The 15579-nt window shown below is 34.0% G+C and overlaps 1 protein-coding gene across 1 annotated transcript in view; it reads left to right on the top strand.

Annotated features, from left to right (window-relative positions):
- Positions 1-15579, top strand: part of LOC110028602 (DNA polymerase epsilon catalytic subunit A-like) — a 92762-nt gene that overhangs the window by 68957 nt on the left and 8226 nt on the right. The window contains 8 exon segments of the mRNA XM_020730516.1: positions 1-25; positions 123-529; positions 1531-1678; positions 1778-1975; positions 2082-2156; positions 3798-3988; positions 7998-8181; positions 8268-8332. The exon segment at positions 1-25 is cut by the window's left edge and continues 14 nt beyond it. Coding sequence (XP_020586175.1) covers positions 1-25; positions 123-529; positions 1531-1678; positions 1778-1975; positions 2082-2156; positions 3798-3988; positions 7998-8181; positions 8268-8332 — 1293 coding nt within the window.

The following is a 15579-nucleotide window of genomic DNA, read 5'->3' on the forward strand; positions in this document are numbered from 1 at the left end:
TACACTTCCTGCTGCAATGCAGAAGGTGAATCGGTGGCATTGCCTTTTTTAACCTTCTTTATCTTTAGGTTTTAGAAATTTGTCTTTGTTGAATATAATTATAAAGCTGAACTCTCTTATAGGTCTCTAATCCTGTTCCTAGAGTGCTGCATCCTGAATGGTTGCACAAAAAAGTACGCGAGAAGGATGATCGGTTTCGCCAGCGTAAACTAGTTGATATCTTCAGTACAACAACGAAATTTATTGATGAACAAAGGCCCAGAGACTTAGAAGACATCGTAAACATTGGGAACAGTATTAGAAGTGGTCCTCAGCCCGTGGTTCGGGACTCTGGGTTTAACAAAGAAGGTCATTCAGTAAAGCAATCTTCTCAGGTAAATGGGTTGAACATGCTACAAGGGCCTTTAATAAAACTGAATCATGAGGATTCTTCTGGAGAGAGCATTGATAAAAATGTTGATTATCAAGGATGGCTTGCGATTAAGAAAAGGAAATGGAAATTAACTCTTGAGAAACGAAAGAGGAGAAGGTAATTTTTACTGGGCATTTACAAAAAAAAAAAAAAAGAAATAAAGAGAGACTTGCTAAGTATCTTGTTTAAACTTTTGGCTTGTTAATCTATTAGAAAATGATATACAACTCTGTAGGTCAGACAGCATATTTTGTTTTCTTGATTGAAAATTAAGTTTATTTCTGTTTTTAACGTATTATATATTCTTAATTCCCCTAACTGATCCGAAAATCTTGTAGGTATTTTGTAAAGGCTTTCTTGTGGTTCCACTTTATACATCTAGTTAAAATATGTTCCACCTGCTTTCCCTTATCTGTTGGTTTCAAGATTTAATATAGAAACTGAATGATTTAATATCCAAAAATCTGAGCGTTAAAAGGATATAATGTAAATGTTAATTTAATTAAGTAGATTAATAAAAAAAAACTTTATGGAATATACTTTCTAAGAAGTAGACGGTAAAGAGATTTGTAAAAGTGCATCGTTTTATCGTTATTCTCGTAATGATATGTTAATTAAATATTGTCATCTCTTACTCAAACATATCTCTCCTAGTGTGAGATAAATTAGCAAGCTGATTTATTCTTGTTTTGGTTTAATGTTTAAATTTAAATATCTTTTGAATTGAGTTTATCGTTTAAGCTTTGAATATTAGTTTCTCATACCAATGACAAAAGGTTTTAGTGTGCGGCATTAGCAAGTGGCATCTTTTGAGTTGTTAAGGATAACTATGAATGATTCTGTTTTATATGATTTTTTCTAATAATCTGAACTGTAATTTTTTCACACATTTAAACTTATTGTTGTCTACAGGTGACAATCTATTACTCTTTGTTCTCAATAGTGAGTAAAGAGAAGAGTTCTTCTGTTTCTTTCTATAAAATGCACTTTATTCCAAAAATGATATTTCTTTTACAGCAATTTGCTGAAAGATTGAGTTTTGATTCATATAATATGTAATTAATGATTGTTAGTTCACTTTGCTGCTAATTCTTTCTAAATGAATATGAAACTTGTAGATTAGGTGGAATGAATGAATCACATCAGTCTGCTGACGCTACTAAATTGCCCGTCTCTTCTCTAAGCTACAAGCATACTAGAGAAAAGAATGGATTGAATTCATTCTTTAAAAAGCATGAATTAGCCCTTCTCAAAATGCACTGGCAGGTATGGCATTCCTTTTCATAGAATTATTCAATTACTATGATTTTTCTGCATTTTCTTTTATGATTTAGAACCTGTTAGTCGTGAAATTATGCAATCTAGGTAATACAACTTGTCTCGTGTACAAAACCTGGACGATTCCTGGCCTGGATAGTCGTGGATGGTGTCATGCTTAAGATTAACCTAGACATTCCTCGAACTTTTTATCTTAATTCTAAAGCACCTGTGACTGAGGAGTTTCCTGGAAGGCGTGTGAATAAAATTCTTCCTCATAGGAGACCTACCTTTAATCTCATCGAGGTAATCCAGTTATGGAAGTATTTTGTTTTAGCAAAAGTTTTTTTTCTGAATGTCACCTGGAAATATCTTCTTGTGGTTTGTGTGGTGATTATAGTACTTATTACAGGTTGTAATTGAGGAGGACCAATTTCGGGCTGAAAGCAAAAAACTTGCTAGTCACTTGGCAGATCCCGAAGTTGAAGTAACTATTATTTTTCAAATTTTTAGTATTCCATGCTAAAGTTTTTGCATAATTAATAAGATAATTATATCTTATTTCAGCAATGCTTTCTTCCTTTTGGCATTCTATATGATTATTTTCTGTGTAAATTATGTGGAAATTCGTAGAATGCTCTGTAAAGTGGTTCATCAAAATAATTTTGTAGATCTCAGAATACAATCCTGATTGGCTCAAGTCATTATCGTGTGAATAACCATGAAAGGAATAATAGCCAAGCTTGTCATTTCGACAATGTTTTCGTACACAATGAACTTCTCTATCTTGGCTTTATCCTTTTCAAAAATTTGAGTACGCTGTAATGTTTTACATGAAACTTGTTATTCAGGGTAGCTGCCAATGTACTGCTTGAAGGTTCCATCACATTTCCTTTTAATACATGTCGTAACAGAACTAGCAACAACAACAACAACAACAACAACAAAGCCTTAATCCCACTACGTGGGGTCGGGTACATGAATCTTTTTTCTCCATTGCGTCCTATTTAGTGTCATCTTTTCATTTAGTTATAGTGTAAATTAAGATCATTTTTAGATCATTTTTCATACAATATGCCCAGATAAGTCTAAGTCTACCTCTGCCTTTCTTAACACAAGTTGAATCTAAAACATCTACTCTCCTAATCGGATCATCAGATGGTCGACGTTTAATGTGACCAAACCATTTAAGACGACTTTCTCTAATTTTGTCCGTCACAAGAGCTACACCAACCCTATCACGGGTATATTCATTTCACATTTTGTCCCTAAGTGTAAAACCACCCATCCACCTAATTATTCTCATATCGGCAACACTTAACTTATTATCCAACATTCAGTGCCATAGAGCATTGCAGGTTTAACCGCCGTCTTATAAAGTTTTTGTTTCAGTCAAAGCGGTACTTTTCTATCACACAAAAGGCCCGAAGCATTCCTTCACTTCAACCAACCAACTTGAATTCTACTATCAACATCCCCATCTATATCACCATCGCTTTGAACAACGGACCCAAGATATCTAAATCGTTCACACCTTTTAATAATTTGATCACCAAAAGTCACACTTTTGTCACTAGAGCTATTACTACTAAAATTACCTTCCATGTATTCAATTTTAGTTCTACTTAAATAAAGGCCTTTAGACTCTAATGTAGATCTCCATAATTCAAGTTTTTCCTGGGCTTTTTCTCTCGTTTTATCCACGAGAAGGATATCGTCAGCAAAAAGCATACACCAAGGTACATCCTCTTGTAGATGTCCAGTAAGACCATCCATAACTGAAGCAAAAAGATATGGGCTTAAAGTCGATCCCTGATGTAATCCAACAGAAATAGGAAAATATTTGGTCAATCCTCCTTCACTTCGAACACAAGTAACAGAGCTAGGTCACTACATATTTCTTGTTGCAGTAAAATTTTCTTGTTTTTTTAGCTCTCCTGATTGCAGGTGTAATTATTTGAAACAATGATTTTTTGTTTTGTTTTCGTTAATCTTAGCTAAATCAGATCATTTTTTCTATGAGTTAATAAATTTCTCATTTTGCATTTTGCCTTTCTTTTCTCTTTCAATTTTATAATTTGTTCTTTGAGCTTTCCCATCTCCTGCATAATACATTATGATTTACCAGGGAATATATGAGACAAAGATGCCCTTAGAATTTCATGCAGTCCTTCAGATTGGTTGTGTCTGCCGCGTGGACAAAGTTGCCAAGGCTCGAAATGCACAAGATTGCTGGAATCTCGCTGAGTTACATATGAAGACTACGACTGAATGTTCCTATTTGGAAGAGACTATTTCCTTCTTTTATTTGTATCATAGGTGAGTAAGATCAAGCTTTTCTATGTGGTTGCATCCTAATCATTTTGTTTGTTGATTTTGTTGTAATGAGGATGATAAAGGACTTGTTGTGGAAACATCCTTACGATGCAATTACAAGTGAGTAGGAGAAAGTATTTTCAGAGGACATTGAGAATCATGTGCTTCGGGTTCAATCAACCCTTCAATCCATGAGAGAGAAGATGATTTGATCCATTAACCAAAAAGCCAAAATTGTAACTTTTTAAACAAGAGCAATAACTAGATTTTACCCAATTTCCAAGTACATCCACATCTGCAAAGAAACTTAAAGAATACTCTCACAAATTAATATTATCTTCAGCTCCTAGATTCTTTACCAAACCTAACCGGAAAATTAATTGGGTCCACAAACATGAATTGTTGAGTCCAATTTAAATTGAGTTGTTATGTTTGATCAATTTTTGATATGACTATCTATGAAGCATAAGCTCAGAACAAAGTGTGCATGTTGCACCACTGTGTGACCTTGCGTTTCAGTTCCTTGTGCTAGAGTCCTGATCAAAGCAAAATTCTGGGTCACATCTTATCGTTTGGTTCAACATCTAGCACAATGATTAGGCGCTGTCATTTTATGCCTCTTTGCTTATCATAGTTATGGAGTCATTGATCATTAAATTTCTTTCCTTCGCTCAAGTTAGTCACTTCTCTGAGGTTTATCCAAAAATTTGGCTCTCATTTGATGAAAACTTGAAGATTTGATTCGAGGTCTTTTATAGCTACAGGCTCCAATGATTAAATATATATTTTTTATAATGAGATAATTTTTTTGTTAAATTTAAGCTAATTATTAAGAGGCTAAATGATTAACATATAGTAGCATCAATCTTGAGATTCACTAAATTTGGGTGTTGGATGGATTTATAAGATCTAAATATTTTACCAAATGACCTTTTAATCTAGTTGGCTGCTTGAGCAAGATTTAAGTTAAATTTATCAAATATATAAAAAAAAAACATAAATTTTAGTATATCTTAAATTCCATGGCTCCCGCATTTTACCTTAATCCCGAATGAAGTGTTGTTATGACAACACTTAAAGACAATTTAGTCTTTATTAGCTTAAGGGCAATTTAATCATATGCAATTTATTTTTATTTATTATAAATAGGGCTAATATGTTTAGGGCTAGGGTTATGCCTGAGATTAATGTTGTTAGGGTTAGGGTATAGGAGAAATTTTCTACCTCTTAAATTGTAGGTGCTTATCTTATATTTTCATGTTGAGTTATTTGAAATTATTGCAATAAAATATTTGTTTTTTCTAATTTCTATGAAAAAATTTTCTCGGAACGTATCAAGTGGCGTCAGAGTGTTCAACTTGGAAGGATTGCAACATACATGGGTTATGTCGCGCACAGTGACAATTTAACCTAGCTGGGACACAAAAGAAAGGATTGTGACATGCATATCTTCATTGCATCATGAAAGAGTCGCGATTGGAGCTAGCACAGTCTCACGTTCGACATACGGAGACGCCAATAGAATCACATAAAACAAGCGACACAAAACAATCACGATTGTGGGATCATGTCATTCCTTCATTATTGGACCTCGTTCTACAGTCCCGATTGCGGGATCGTGACTTTGCTTCGTGATCTTACCTCACGATTATTGTCACAATTCCAACTGGCTACCATTTGAGACCAAACTGCATGATACAGTTCTGAATCAACCTACTTGGGAAGTCAGGATTGATCACTACTATGATCTCCCAATACAGTTGCAATTCCGAGTATTCTAGAAGCAATAAGGGATGGTGCAACTTACGATCTCATAGTACATACATTTTAGACTATCTATGAAACCATCGATGACAGTTCAGCGTAAGGGTGTCTTCATCATTTGTGATCGAAAACTTTCTGGGGGTATAATGATGACCACAAGAATAGAGTGTCTATAGGAGAAATTAGAGAGATGCTAGCCAAATTAGATTTGAAGTAGAGGAGCGTTTCTTGTCCTTCGAGGGGCAGATTTCGTCCATGGAGAGGTGGTTTGAGAGGAGATTTAAGGTCTTGGAAGAAATGATGAAGAAGATTATGAAGTTTCACACAAAATCGCCTCTGTCTACCATAGGTTTGGGTAACAACGTCGGAAACAGGCACGAGTAACAAAAACAAAAAAGATTCGCATGATATTAGGGCAACGTCGCTGTGATATTGGACGAAGGAATCGACAACAAATTCAAGCGACAAAATGTGGAGGGAAATGCACGACATCTTGAGTTGGGATGAGCGACAACAGGTATATTAGAACGATTTGTGATTTGAGTCTGGAGAAGATCTCTTCAAAGAAGTTTGGCTTGAGAGTCGGAATCACGGTGGGTGGGACTCCAACAAAGGGTTGCATCCAACCATGCCAGTACTTTTGCTATGGGAGCCCCAAAAGATCGGTTTGTATGTGGTAACTTTACTTCAAACGAATCAAGGCGAGTCAAGCAAGGCTCTGTTTAAACTTGAGCTTATTTATAAAATTCAAACTCGAGCTTAAATTGAGCTTTTGTAGTTTTGTTTAAACTTGAGCTTATCGATAAAATTCCAGTTTGAGCCTTAATTAGGTTTTGTGTTTTTATTCAAACATAGTTCCCATTTGAGTTTGGTTATTGTTCGTTTCATATGAGGATAATTGAGTCATTATCAAATGGATTAATGATTAAATTATTAATCCCCTTTATTTCTATCCAAACAATTTTATTGAGCAAATTAAAATTAGTATTATTGTGGTATTTTTTTTCTAACTAAATAAGACTTATTAAACAAAATAATGAGCACTATGGTTAAGCTGTTTATTTATAACCAAACGAGCTTTATGGATTTTATAAATGAGTTACTTGCTAAGCTTACAAAAATAAATGAGCTTTTAAACAAATGGGCTATTAAATGAATAACTAAAATAAGCATATAAATTAATTAAATAGATGAACTACTTAATAAATAAGTTTTATCTTATTTTATGTACTATAAATTAAAATTTAGTTTAATTTAATACACATGAGTTTTGAATTGCGCTTTAATTGAACTTGTGCACCAGCTTAAATTTAGCTTAAACAAATTTTATCAATAAGCATTAAATAGATCGTATTATGAACTTTAAATGAAACTGTTTGAGCTTCTTATTGGTCTTTTTAGCGAGCTTTAAATGATATTATTCACAAACATAATTGAACTGAATAATTTGGTGTTCAAGCTTCTTCATTTAACAATCGAGTATTCTTAAAAAATGTTCAAACTTGTTTATTAGTTAATCAAACGAACGTGAATGAGCTCTTATCAACCTGAGTTACAAGTAGCTTGTCAAACATTTGATTCATTTGCAGCCCAAGTGATAACCAAGACCAATATATTATTTACTTCAAATCCTTAAAAAGGTTCTTATGATTTGGTTCTAAGGAAGCACATATATTGAAAATCAAGGGATTCCTATTCCTAGAACAACACAATTCTTGATCTTCTGAATTCCTTGTGTGATGCTTGATTATGTTTCCAACACAAATCCTGTATCCTCTAATTGTTGCATGTGAAATAAAGGGGAAAATCCTTATTTAGTCCATTATCAAATTTAGGGGTCATTAATGATCAATTTTGATTTTTCTTTTTTGTTTGTTTGTTTTTATTTGGTTTTGCTTATGTTTTTATTTGAAACTAAAGCCTATTTTGTTCTTTTTAAAACACCTGGAACAACTTTTAGATGTTTTGAGTGTTTTTTGAAAGTAAGCTAATTTATTTTTAAAAACTAAAAAATAAGAAAATGCAATAAATACACTGTATATAATTAATACGGCTAATATGGCTAGTAGCTTTTATATACTAGATTACTCCAGGAAAGGAAGCAGATTCTTTCACTACTTCATTATGGACTGTGGGAGTGCATTGTGCAATCCCTTCTTGTGCATTTAAAGTCTATGCTAAAATAAATTGAAGTTGATGATAACTTCTTCAACTAATCGAGCTTTATATATTTTTCTTTTATTCACAGTTTATCTGATGGAAGGGCGATTTATGTTGTATATTTTCGGCTTTCTGGAACCATCTCTGTAGTGATTGTCAACCCATTTCAAAACAGAGAGCTTTCCTCCTCTCTTCTCGAAAAACAATTCCGAGAAGCTTGCCAAGCACTGTCCATGGAATCTCCCATGCAAGCATCCTATGCATCCGTGAAGGTATGGATAACTATTTTAGATTATTTAAACAAGAAATTTTCTTTCTTCTATAAGCTTAACTAGTTAATATTAGTAATCGATGGCAGGTGGATTATGTGCGTACACTTGAAGCTGGAGAAAAGCTACTGCAAAGAGTTCTAGTTGAATACAGGTTTTCTCTCTTGCTTCATTCTCTCAAACAACTTCATTTTTTGAAAAAATATAGTCGGCCAAAATTCTTGTTTTAGCATTGCTTAACCTGTTAATCAAATATCATTTAACTTCATTAAAGTAGGTGGTGATATTCAGTCTGTATTCGGACTATTCAGTAAAGGTGGGAAAGAGGATCTCATAATTGCATGAAATTACATGTTGCATTTCTTTTTGTGGGACTTGGGCGGTTCAAATTTAAATGGTACAGCTTTATTTTATTAACGTAGACATGTGCTTATGCACTCCTGTTAATGTCAGTCTGTTTTGACTGTAGTTGCCTTTTTCTTCTTCTTTTTATTCATCAAACTACATGCACCCTGATCTTTGAATATCAACACGAGATGCTTGTTAGTTCATATATAGGTGTTCAGGTGATGGATCAAGTAAATGCTAGGTCAGTAGGGGATAAATATGGTAAAGCTACTTGATTTTAGTAAAGAAAAAGTTAGGGATAAAGAAGTTGTAAGAGATATTCAAACTTAATACCATCATTATTTGTAGGGTGTTTTATTGTCCATTAAAATCTCAAGAAATATAAATTTTCCTAAAATAGTATGAGCAACTTGAACTTTAGTATAATTGTCTTGCTTTATTTAATTGTGCACTTCTTTTATTTTTCCTGCATTTACATCTAGTATAAAGTCTTTGTCGGCCATATTATTTTATCTTACAAAATGCCTTTCAGGGTGTTTGATATAAAAAAAATTTATTGTTTAGAGGGGTCATCTTATAAAATTTTCATTTTAGTGTGAGTGGTATTTTTTTATCACCCAATAGGTCTGATGCATTCCTCCACTTCAACCAACCAACTTGAATTCTACTAATAACATCCCCATCTATATGACCATCACTTTGAACTATAGACTCGAGATGTCTAAAACAATCATACCTTTGCATGGTTTGATCACCTATAGTTACAACTCTACCACTAAAGCTACTACTAAACTTAAATTCCAAACGAAGGCCTTTAGAATCCAATGTAGATTTCCATACTTCGAGTTTTTTCTTAAATCTTCCTCTAATCTTATCCACAAGAAGGATATCATCAAAGAAAAGCATACACCAAGGTACGTCCTCGTGTAAATGTCCTGTAAGTGCATTGATAACTAAAGCAAAACGATATGGATTTAAAGCCAATCTCTAATGTAATCCAACTGAAATAAGAAAATATTTGATCAATCCTCTTGTTCGAATACAAGTAACATTGAATATAAGTCATATCAACACCTTTCTTCTATAGAACTCTCCAAGGGACTTCTCTTGTAACCTTATCATAAGCTTTTTTTCAGTCAATAAAAATCTTTATTCTCTCTTTACTTCTCAATCAAACCTCTCAATAAATATATAGTTTTTATAGTAGATCTGTCCGACATAAATCCAAATTGATTATGAAAAATCTTTGTATCACGACTTAACCTATGTTCAATTATCCTATCCTATAATTTTAAAGTATGACACATTAAATTAATTCCTCTATAATTTGCGCACTCTTGTGCATCTCTTTTATTCCTAAAAATGGGACCAAAAAACTCTTCCTCCACTCCTCTAACATCTATTTAGTTTTTAAAATAATATTAAAGAGTTTAGTAAGCAAAGGAACTCACAAATCTCTTAGATATTTCCATACTTCAATCTAAATATTATTAAGTGATGCCGATTTTCAACCATTGATTTTCTTTAAAGCTTCTTCAACTTCTCTTTTACTATTGTGACAATAAAAATAAAACTTTGTATTATTATTAACATTATTAAAATTGCTAAGGTCGACAATATTTTCAAAAACTTCATTAAAAAGTTTATCAAAACAGCTCACCCACCTATGTTGAATATCCTTCTCTAAGAAAAACACATTTTGATTTTCATAATTAATACACTTAAATTAAATTTTTACTTTTAGTTTCTCTTTGTTTGACTTGTTTATACATATATTTTTCACTTTTTTAGTATTTAATTTATTATAAAGATAATTAAAAACAGAACTTATAGCGTTGCAAATTATTCTCTAAGATTCTCTGTGTCATTTTGTATTTATAGTTTTCAAAAATTTTATATTTAAACCAAATTTTATAACTCAACTTCTTATATGTTATTTATTGCACATTATTATTTCACCACAAATTATTTTTATTTATAAATTTTTTTTCTTTTGATTCTCCAAGTATTTTTGCCACTTGTTTAATAGTGTCTCTTTATCTCACATTGAATTCATTTTTTCATGAACATTCCAAATCTTGAAAAGTTGAAGTTTACTTATATAAATAATTTTATTTGTGTCATTTAGGCGTTTATATCTAATTCTATGATAATATTTTCTTGTTTTATTTATTTTACAATTCTTCATTTTAAAATCCAGAGCTAATAACCGATGTTGAGTATTTAAATTTTCACTTGGAATGACCTTACAACATTTACACTCTCGATTTACTTTTTTTCCTCATAAGAAAATAATCAATATGTTTTATTAGATCCATTATTATATGTAATAATCTGCTCATTTATTTTCTTAAATAAAGTATTATCAATAACAAAATCATATGCTAAAGCAAAATTTAAAATTTTTCTACTTCATTAATCACACCAAAACCATAGCCACCATAAATATTTCTAAAATCTTCTACCACTCTACCAAGATGTCCATTTAAATCCCTTCCAATAAAAAATTTGTCTTTAAGATGTTCATTTATATTAATTCTTCGAGATCATTCCATAATTTTTTTAATCTTATATCTAAACCTGCTTGAGGAGCATAAGCATTTATAACATTAAAATCCTTCCTATCAACGACAACTTTAGAGCTATAATTTTATTTTCAGTTCTATTAATTTTTACAACACTATCTTTCAAAATCTTATTTATTATTACACCTAAATCATTTCTAATGTGATTCCTACTTGAATACCAAAGTTTAAAACTTGAGTTATAAATCTCTTGTCTTTTTTTCAACCTATTTAGCTTCTTGAATACATAAGATATTTATCTTCCTATGAACTATAATATCAACTTATTCCATTAATTATTCGTATGAGTATCTATATTCCATGATTTTATCCAAATCTTAGTTTCATGGTTTAACTTCCTTATCACATCTGTCAGTAATGTAGGAACCATTGCTTATTTGACGTTACACCCGAGCACCTGTGTAGCAAACCTTGCACACTTTTTGCTTTATTCAGGTCATGCACTGAATGCAGTGTTATAAAAATCAAATTAATGCCATTCCTCGTATGCATTGACGCTAGTGCTTCTCCTATCTTTAGTTCAATCTTCACGCACTAGTGCTTCTCCTATCTTGTCGGTTTGTTTCTTTCTCTTTTTAAATCTCTCTTCTTATGAGCTTAATGTTGACTAGAACAAGGCATAACACAACAAATTCACTACCCAATATAATTCTCATATCTATCTTGTTTACGGATTTATTTTTCTGCGATGTTGTGTTTTCTTACAGCTGCTCCTCAATTTATCTATATATGCTATTCTTGTTGTCGTCAAGATTGTTTGTGTGGAGTCCTATCGAAACCAAGAAAAATATGCATGTCTTTCATGCATGGTAGCGTTTTCCAAAAATTCTCTAAAGTCATACCACATAAAAAGCTCTCCAGTTTTCTTCTGAAGTCAGAAATGTTTGACTAACGCCTTAATTTTTCTTTTCAATCAAAACTCTTACTTTTCTTTATCTTCATATAGAAAGAAAGTCGGCCTTCCTCATACTCCCTCATTCATTCATTAAGTTGGAGAATCCACAGGAGGCTCACTCGTTTGCTCTATGCACCATCAATATTGTTTTTTCTTAACGCAGTGTTAACCTAATTTTAGCTATGCTCTCTCTTATGCACTTATCATGTAGATTTTTCTTGCATGATGGGGATTGGCTTGTGACAGCACGCTTTTTTAAACCCTCTAATATCAGAGTTAACCCAAACCACCACTCATACGATAGAATTTTATTGTTGATTCAAAGGAAGTACAACATGGACACTTGGAGGAAAAACAACACTACCATGTGAATGATAATATAAGAAGTAACGACTCAACAAGTAACAAAATAAGTATTACAAAAGGGCAGGAATAGTACTAGACAGCGTCAGAAAGCGGTGAGGAAGAGTCAGCAACGGTTACATGATTGTCGGGGTGACCTGCAGTGGCTGGAGTGGTGTTGGGAGAGTCTGGAGAGGTCGACGGTCTGCGGTAAGAGGCGCCAAAGAGGGAGGCAGTGGCAGAATGACTGTCGCGTGATGTTGGAAGGTGATGCGGCCTACTTAGAGAGGTGTAGGATGAAGCTACAGTGTCTGTCAGTTGGGAAGGACTTGAGGACCCTACAACTTCCTGGAGGAGGCACAGGAAGGAGGGTTTGCGACCGAAGTATGTCTGGGGGAGGCGGAGGGTGCCTATGAGTGTTAGAGGAAGCATAGGAAGGAATGGTAGTTTGATAGAATAGAGTATTCAGTACCTCAAGTGAGGTGCAACCGAAGCACCCTTCACCATTAGTTACAACTCTTACAAGGAAAATACCAAGAGACAAACTTGAAATCAGAACTAAAAAACAAGCTCTTTAGGACCTAAGCAAAAAATGTATAAATAAAGAGAAAACTAGCAGCCAACAATGGGAAGATCTGAGAAAGGAAGTGGAGAAAATTTCAAGTTTTGAAGAGGGGCGATGGAGGCGAGATTGCAATGGCTAGGAGGCAAGCAGAAGAATAGGCATGGAAAGGAGTTGATCACGAGAGAAACAGTCAAGGGGAATCACATGCCATAGTAGAAATGGACCGGTTTCGGTTCGGCAGGAAGGCTGGACCGGTTTCGGTTCGGCAGGAAGGCTGGACCGCGTCGTGTCAATCTCATGGGGTTGAAAGAGTTTCGTCATAATTTGTTGAACCTTCTAGTTCTTCGTAGTAGAGAGTGAGATATGCGACATTGAATGTTGTTGAAATTTTGGAGTCATCTGGTAGGCCAATTTTTTCTGCATTGTCATTGAACTTCTTAAGTATGCGGAAAGGTTCGTCGACTCAGGTTTTGAGTTTCCCATGTGCTCCGACGCAAAATCGTTCCTTCTTCAAAGGTTATCTTTTTTTTTTAGATTTGTTAGCCTGTGCTTAATATTTGTGGTTTTGTTTAAAAATTGTTTACCCAACTTCCTTATGAATTTGTTGAATTTGATAAGCATGCTCTGTAGCATCCTTGCTGATATTTGTTGGAGGTATAAGTGGAATCAACTCAAGAGAAGTGATCGGGTTGCTGTTGTATGCAATTTTGATTGGTGTGTGTCATGTGGTTTTGCTGGCTGGTCTATTGTAGGAAAATTTGGCTCAAGTGAGAATGAGATCCCATTATTTTATGTTTTAACCAATGAATCATCCAAAATATTTCCAATCTGTCTAGCGATGTTCTGCAGAATTGAATTAGAGAAGTGGCTCGGCAATTTAATGTCTTGATCGAAAGTAATGGTCCTAGGAATGTCGTGAAGCGGAACGTTTTCACGGAAGTACAAATCAGTAATATGAGATGTATCATGGCAGCCAATGAAATACACCATCTTTGAGAAACAGTCAACTACGACCATGACAGAATCATTATTCCTTTGCGTGCGTGGTAATCGTATGACAAAGTTCATGTTTACATTGACCCAAGGCGCTTCAAAGAATGGTAAAGGTGTATACAATCCTGTATTTTGGTCATGTGTTTTTGCGATATGACAAATCTTACATTGTCGAACACGTCGCTCCACTTTTCGAGTTAGTCGTGGCCAAAAAAATATTCTCTCATGAGTGCGAGAATTTTATCTCTGCTAAAATGGCCGGCCAATCCGCTATTGCATAGTTTCATCAAGATGCATAATTTATTGTGGTGGAACAAGTAGTCATCCGTTTTGTAGAATTGCTCATATGGTTTCTTCTGACACTATTCCCAGATTTCCTGGAAGTCTTCATTTGTCTTGTATAAGCCTTTTTTAACTTCAATACTTACCACGTGTGCTTGCAAGGATGTGATCAATTAGTAGCGATGGCTCGGAGCGTCCGCGATGCGGTTCTGATTCCCGATTTTGTGTTTGAGCAGGAACTTAAAGGAAGTTAAGAATTCTACCTAGGTAGCGTGACACCCTTTGAGTTTATTCTGAATATTTAAAAAATTTAGAGCTTCTTGATCCGTGAATAGGGTGAACTCAGTTGTAAGTAGGTAATGACTCCAGTGTTCAAGAGCTTAATAATTCATAAAATTCTTTGTTGTAGGCAGAGTATTTTCTTCGATTCTTATTTAGTTTTTCGCTAAAATAAGCAATGGGGTTAGCATCTTGACTTAGTGCAGCGCCAATGTGGTTGTCAAAACGACTCTTTGTTCGCGAATAGTTCGTGTTGGGCTCATTAAGAAACTCATGTTCGATTCGTTCCCTAAGTTAACGAGCCGAACATGAATATTTTTTTTTTGTGCTCGATTTATAAACGAGTCGAACTCTAACATAGATTTGTTTGTTCATGTTCGGCTTGAAACACTACTCATCAACTATATATAATTGACTACAAGGCTACAGAGATTTATAATAAATTAAAATTATTAATAAAAAAATAGAACAAAATTATATTAAATAATCTTTAGATGATATCTTTATATCAACAATAAGATTTAAATCTTACCCAAACACTTAACATTCTACGGTTGCGTGATAACGGTTGTTAAAATGACTTTTTGTTCGCGAATAACTCGTGTTTAGCTCGCTAAGCAAACAAGCCGAACACGAACACACGTCTTGTGTTTAAAATATAAATGATTCGACATGAATAGAGATATTTTTAATGAGTCGAACACGAGTTGAGCCTGTGCTCACTCGTCTGTAGCTAGTTTACACCCCAAAACGCCAATGCTTACGTCGAAAGCCCTCACTCAACCTCAAATTTTGATCCCCGTGCTAGACACATTATAGCCCAAAAAAATACTTGATTTATGAGGAAGCGACACATCTTGGGATGGACATACAGTTGTTCGCATCGTAAGGCCTCGAATTCTGCCTGTAGGTGTTACAAGTGGTCTTCTTCGGATATACTTTAAACCAAAATATCATCAAAGTAGACCACCACGAATCTTTTAATATGGGCTCGAAAGGCTTGATTCATTAAGCTCGTGAAGGTGTTTGGCGTGTTGGACAGGCCGAAACACATTACTGTCCATTCATGGAGATCTTCTTGTGTCTTGTAGGCGGTCTTCCATTCCTCTTCC

The sequence above is a fragment of the Phalaenopsis equestris genome, unplaced genomic scaffold (assembly GCF_001263595.1).
Source record: "Phalaenopsis equestris unplaced genomic scaffold, ASM126359v1 Scaffold000517, whole genome shotgun sequence".
Classification (NCBI taxonomy): domain Eukaryota; kingdom Viridiplantae; phylum Streptophyta; class Magnoliopsida; order Asparagales; family Orchidaceae; genus Phalaenopsis; species Phalaenopsis equestris.